The sequence below is a fragment of the Pipistrellus hanaki genome (assembly GCF_964339955.1).
Source record: "Pipistrellus hanaki genome assembly, chromosome: 9".
In the NCBI taxonomy this organism is placed as follows: Eukaryota; Metazoa; Chordata; class Mammalia; order Chiroptera; family Vespertilionidae; genus Pipistrellus; species Pipistrellus hanaki.
Genome location: NC_140511.1, coordinates 75,373,546 through 75,379,638, shown reverse-complemented (window position 1 = coordinate 75,379,638; position 6,093 = coordinate 75,373,546). Strand labels below are relative to the sequence as shown.

Below are 6,093 nucleotides of genomic sequence, written 5' to 3'. Positions count from 1 at the left end.
AACCAAAAACCCCAAATTCACGTACACACATAAATACAATTTGGGGGTATAAATAAACAAGGAAACGAAGATGTGCCTGTTGAACGAAATAACTAGTCGTAAATATCACGTTGGCAACTCAGTGCTGGGAAAGCTTGGCGTCCTTCCTCGGGGCCTTCGAATGGACACAGGTGTACCTAAGGTGGAAGCTGCCCCATCCCCGCGGAGTGGCTGCCAGAGTGGCTCGGTGCCGCCGGGGCTAACAGGCCAGGTAACGGACGCAGCTTTTGGCGCCTGCTCTTTTTCAGGGCAAAATCTACAGCGCTCGGGTCGGAGGCAGAGCCCCAACGTGATGGGAGAGCTGAGGGTGGTGGTGGTGGTGGTGGTGGTGGTGGGACAGCTGAGGAAGAGAGAGGGTCCATCTCAAAGGCCCTCCTGTGAAACCCATTCCCTGATCAGATCAGAGGAAACCCGTCGCTGTGGCACGGAGGAGCCCAGGGGACCGTGCCTCAGAGCTGACGGCAGCATGGCCGGTCTTAGCGGGGGAGTGAGGGCGGTGGGGGACCCGAACAAGTCCTCTGGGTGTGTGCAAGAGAGGGCCAGGGGAAGTGGGTGAACAAAGCAGTCTGGCAGTTTCTCCATCCCAGAACTAGCCCGTGTGTGGCGTTCTCCAGTGCTCCCCTGCCTGAGGGGAGCCCCAGAAGCCTTCCGGGCCGCGCCTGCACCCCGTCAATTCTGTCCCGCGGGACAGACCCATTCTCACGTGCGGTGGGACCCTTCCCGCTAACACTCAGAGCTGACCACTCTTCCCCTAGCGGTCCCTGCCCGAGGCGATGGTGCTAGAATCTACGGGGAACTTCAGCCTGGCTCCAGCACACCCCCAAATATAACGAGTTCCCGGCAGTGGAGGTGTCGGTGGAGGTATTCAAATGGAACTGGGGCGGCACATGGGAAGCAAGGACCAAATTCAGGGTAGGGAGCTGGGATAGCATCTGGGAGGGGCAGGGGGGGGGCGGCGGTGAAGGACTTACACTTTTAGGATCATACAAGTCTACCTCTAGAAACGGGCACAGCCAAGGTTAAACGGTCTATGTGCACATTCTACATGTTTCTTCCTAGCGCTACATATATTACTTGCAGAAGCATGGCCGGCCGAGGCCACTCTGCAAGCACCCCAGGCCTCGGGGGCCCGGCCTGGGAGGAGGCCTGGTTATTTCTGGAAGCTGGGGCTCTTCACCAGCCGCAGGCTGCTGGCAATTCCGAAAGGGTCCATGCTGTCGGTTTCCAGGGGCGAGGAAAAGGCGCCCAGCTCCCCGGGGCCCTCTCGGCGGTGCTGGGGCTGGGCGGGGCTGCTGGGCAGCATGGGCAGGAAGTGGGACATGGGCAGGAAGCCCCGGGGTTTGAACAGCTGCCTCTGCCGGGCGCTGCTCAGCGAGACGGGCAGCTGGTGCTTCTGGGACCGGTACACGTTGTAGCCGTCGGGGCGGATCTCCTCCTCAAAGGCACAGTCCTCGGGCGAGAAATGAGGCTGCGGAGAAAGCAGAGGGCCGTGAGGTCCGGCGGGCACCCCGTCCCGCTCCCCGTCGGTCCTGTGTGAGCCGTAAAGCAGGATATGAAATACAAGGGCGCTCTGAGTACCTATTTGTATAGAGAGATGTAGGCTCACTACATTTCGGTATACATTTGTAGCATTTTTATCACTTCATGTAATTTTATCCATTTTTTATTTTTCAGTTGCAGTGGGCATACCACATATTCGTTTCGGGTGTACAACGGTGATTTATATTTTACGTGATTTATAAAGTGGTCGCCCCGAAAGTCCAGTATTCATCTGGCTCCATAAGAACAATATTACTGACTCGATTCCCTGTGCCGTACTGTGACGTTTATGTTACGTGTATGTCACATACATTAAGTGTATATGCTAAGTATAGGTACTGTATATAGCTTTACGTCTTTACTTTGTATACCTTCGTAATTTACAACCTGCAAACACACACACACACACACACACACACACTTAGATTGCATGATTACTCAACATCTGTATATACTTTGCATTGACCCCTTACATTTTCCATGCCATGTCACTTTTTAAACTTAGTCATGTTCTGAGGCATGCTATCCCTCTACAGTAAATACATGTAAGTATGGACATTAAAAGCTCCCTCGCAGCCCACAGGCACGCCGGGAGACGCTGCCGAGCTGTGATGCTTCAGGATCCGTCTTTTAATTAAGAATCACACACGCTCTGACCTGGGACCCAGATTACAGACTAGTCCCCATGTAGACGCGAGGTCCGTAGGCCTTTTTGTCTGGTGCCCCTGGGAGCGCCACCAGCCCCCTCCAGTTCCATCCAGGCAGCCTGCCAGGATCCTCGGGATAAAGACACCCCCCTCCCCCCAGGCCTAGGGCAGCGCCTGCACCCAGCAGGGGGTGGGGTGGCCGGAAATGTGCAGAGAGGGGGGGGAGGGGAGGGAGGAGGGACACCAGGGCCAGGGCCCAGACCATTCATAGTCGATTGAGAGGTGTCAGCGGGCGAGTTCTGCCTCCAACTCCAACCCGTGTCATTACCCCTTTGGGACCCAGAAGGGCTGGGCAGTAAACAGCCCCAGGAGGCACCCAGTCTCATTTCTGCCCGAGCCTGCAAAGGTCATTGAACTGCAGGTGGGTGATCGCTGTGCTGATAAAGGCCCTGATAAGGCCCGCAGCGGCCCAGGCGCGGGGATAAAGCCACCGGACGGCAGGAGCGGCAAATACAAATAGATAAATAAAACAAGGGGAGTGGAACCAAACGAGGGGCTGCAGGAAGTTTACGCCAGGAGAAGTCAGCATCTCACTTTTCCAGACAAATGAAAAGATTCCACGTTTCTAGGAGAAAGTGGAATGTCTTTTTTTTTTTTTTTTTTTTTTAATCCTCGATTTTTGCTAAACTATGCCCACAGGATCAAGAGGCAGACTGGATTTTTTAGGTGGGACCCCTCCCCCCCACAATCCCCTTTTGGATGAGGAGAATGGTAGGTGACACCCACCAGCTCCAGCAGGCCCTCCTGCCATTCTCTGACCTCCCCCCTCAAGCCTCCCCCCAAGTTGTAACTCAGGGTTTGAGCGGCTCGGGGTGTCGGCTTTCAGCAAGCACATCACCTCCTTTCTTTGCCTCCGTTCGTGTCCTTTTCACTCAGGACGCGGCCATAAAACCCGGCACCGGGCTCGGGATACATGGTCGACACAAGCCTCGAAGCCACAGCCCTACTCCGGGGAACTGGAAAGAGGAGTGCTGCCCGGGAGGGGGCTGGGCGGGCAGGGGAGCCCTCCCCGAGGCGCAGGCCCCGCCCCTGAGCCCCCGGCGGAGCCCCGGGCCCACACACAGACTCCTCAGGGCGCGGGGGAGGGGGCTCCCTTTGAACTCGCAGTCTTTGTTCCGGCACTTCCTGCCCCGGGGCTCGTGGGCAGCGGGGCCATCCCACCCCTAACGGTGAGCCGGACCCCGGGATGGACCCGAGGGGGAGGAGGCAGGGAACATTCCTCGGATGGGCCTGCAAAACGTTTTTCTTGTAGATAAAAAATTAATTTAAAAAAAAGTATCCCCAATCCTAAATGTCACTTTCCCCCGAGTTGTCGGGAGAGTGACCTTTTGTAAAAGATCCGAATTTTCTTTTCTTTTCAAAATTTTCTGCGGGAAGGGGAGGTGGTCCGATTCGAGGGCCACCCGAGAGCAGGCCCAGCCTGGTGGGTTTTCCTGTTGAATCACAGACAGCCAAGGGACGGGGCGGCCTCTGGCTCCACTGGACGTACAAAGGGGGCTTTGACCCATTCTCCCGCCGCTGGCCGGGACCCCAAACTTCCACCGAGAGGCGCCCGGACGTTCACAGGATCCGGCCCTTGCAGCCAGACAGCCCCCCACCCCCCGGGCGCTGCGGCCCCGGAGCGGGAGGAAGCCAGGAGCCTTGGCTCCGGCCCAGCGCCCCTCCCCTGCCCCGCTGGCCCGCTGGCCCCAGGCCAAGCGCCTCCCGCCCGCCCGCGGGCGGCACCTACCAGCCCCAGCATCCTGCCGTCGGCCCCCATGCAGAGGTACAGGCCGCTGTGCACGCCCTTGATGGCCACTTTCCGCAAGGCGACGGCCCGGATTTCCATCAGACCTGGGGCGAGAGAAGCAGGAGCCGCAGCCGGGGCCGCGGGACCCACCATGGGTGCCTGTGGTGGGTGCCCGGGCCCTGCCCCCCTCTCCCCCTATCTCCCCTCCCCCCCCTCCCCCGCTATTGGGGGGCCCAGGGCGGGAGGGGAACACCCAGATGCCAAGTCCTGGGATTCCCACGAGGGAAGGGTCTGTAGGAGTCAAAGGGGGTGGTCAGGGGAGGGCACCCATGGACGTGCCCCCTCCCCCAGTCCCCATGCTGTCGAAGGGACCCAGGGAGGGTACAGGACGAGGATGTGCCAAAACCTGGTGGTATCCGGAGTGGGGAGCCCGCGGGAGGAGGAGGAGGTGAAGGATGTAAGGGACCCTGGGCGGCAGGAGGGGGGCCCTGGGCAGGAGGGGGGGCCCTAGGCAGGAGAGGAGGGCCCTGGAGGGAGTGGGACCCCTGGCGGGAGGAGAAGGGCCCCCGGCGGGAGGAGGGGGGCCCTGGGCAGGAGGGGGGCCCCGGGCAGGAGGAGAGGGACCCCAGGTAGGAAGAGGGGACCCTGGGCAGGAGGGGGGGGGCCCTGGGCAGGAGGGGTGCCCTGGGCAGGAGGAGGGGGGCCCTGGGCAGGAGGAGGGGGACCCCGGGCGGGAGGGGGGGAGCCCGGGCAGGAGGAGGGGGGCCCTGGGCGGGAGGAGGGGAGCCCTGGGCAGGAGGAGGGGGACCCTGGCAGGAGGGGACCGGCGGGCACTCACTGTGCGCGCTCCGGCCCCGTGCGCAGTCCACGGCGCCGGTGGCGCGGACGCGCAGGAAGCAGCTGGCCGGGCTGTGCGGGCCGGAGGTGTACAGGTGGCGCAGGCGGACGGACTCGCCCCAGCCGTAGTGCACGTGCGGCCCGGCGTCCGAGAGGCCCAGGGGCGCCCCGGCCGAGGCCAGCCAGAGGCCGGCCAGCACCAGGGCGCCGGCCACGCCGCGTCGGCTCCACGCGCTCTGCATGGCACCTCCTTCGGGCTCCGGGGCGCGGTTCCTGGCGGGTGCGGGGTGCGGGAGGAGGCGGGTGTCCACGGGGCGCTCCGGCTGGCTGTGCGCTCGGGGTGCGCTGCTCCGGGCCAGCCGCCTTATATAGCGCGTCTCACCCTCCCGGCGGGTGGGTGCCCCTGACACCCGAGCATTTCTTATCGGGATTGCATCAGGCCCCCGCCCCCCAACACACCCACTCACACCCCGCCTCCGGCCCCAGCCCCAGCCCCCTCCCGGGGCCGGCCCGGCGATCCCGCCCAGGTCGCCGGATGGATCCGGGGGCGGGGGAGGCCCCGATTCAGCGTCCGGAGGAGCTCCTCCCCGCGGGTCGGTGGCGGGGTGGGCGGCCGGGTCGCTGGACTGGGCGAGTTTGATTTTCTAAAAAAGCCATCAAGGGGGTGACGGGGCCCCGCCCCCCGGCTGCGGCTCCCCAGAAAATGCTAGCTGGGGGCGGGGGCGGGAACGCCGGGACTAGAGATTGTGGGGCACTGAGCTTTGCATCGCTCGCCCCCCTGTTCGGAGGAGAAACGTTGCCTCGCTTCAGGGCCCTCTCCCCTTAGGGGCCCCATTCGCTCCCTCCCGCGACGGCGCCGACCCCCCCAGCCCGGCGCGGGGGCTGGAAAGCCGCGCGCAGCAGCGTTTCCTCTGCAGCTCGGACCCGCTCACATCCCCCCAGCTCGCGTTCTCCAGATCCTCGCCCCTCCTCCACCCGGGCCCCCTTGACTTCATAACCATAAATTGTACCCCGACGGGGGGGCGGAGCCGGGCTCGAACCCCGCCCTCCCGAGAACAATAGGGCGCCGCGCGCGGGAGCCGCTAGGTGGCGCTTCCGCCCGGGTTTCGGCTCTGCCGGCCCAGCTCGCGGGCGGTGTTGCAGGGGCTTCTGGGGCTGGGGGGGGTGGGGGGGGGAGCTGACAAGCTCTGAGTGAGAAGCTGACTTACGGCTCAGGCCCGGGCGCTGGCGGGAAGCGGGGGG

General features: G+C 62.9%; 1 protein-coding gene across 1 annotated transcript; it reads right to left on the bottom strand.

Moving 5' to 3' along the window:
• Positions 1 to 1,189: 1,189 nt before the first annotated feature.
• On the bottom strand, positions 1,190 to 5,187 carry FGF19 (fibroblast growth factor 19; the record flags this gene model as incomplete). Its single annotated transcript, XM_084893672.1, has 3 exons — positions 4,853 to 5,187; positions 4,015 to 4,118; positions 1,190 to 1,507 (listed from the first exon to the last, which is right to left on the bottom strand). The coding sequence occupies exons 1-3, from the start codon at positions 5,091 to 5,093 to the stop codon at positions 1,190 to 1,192; spliced, it is 663 nt and encodes a 220-aa protein (XP_084749798.1). The 5' UTR covers positions 5,094 to 5,187.
• Positions 5,188 to 6,093: the final 906 nt, after the last annotated feature.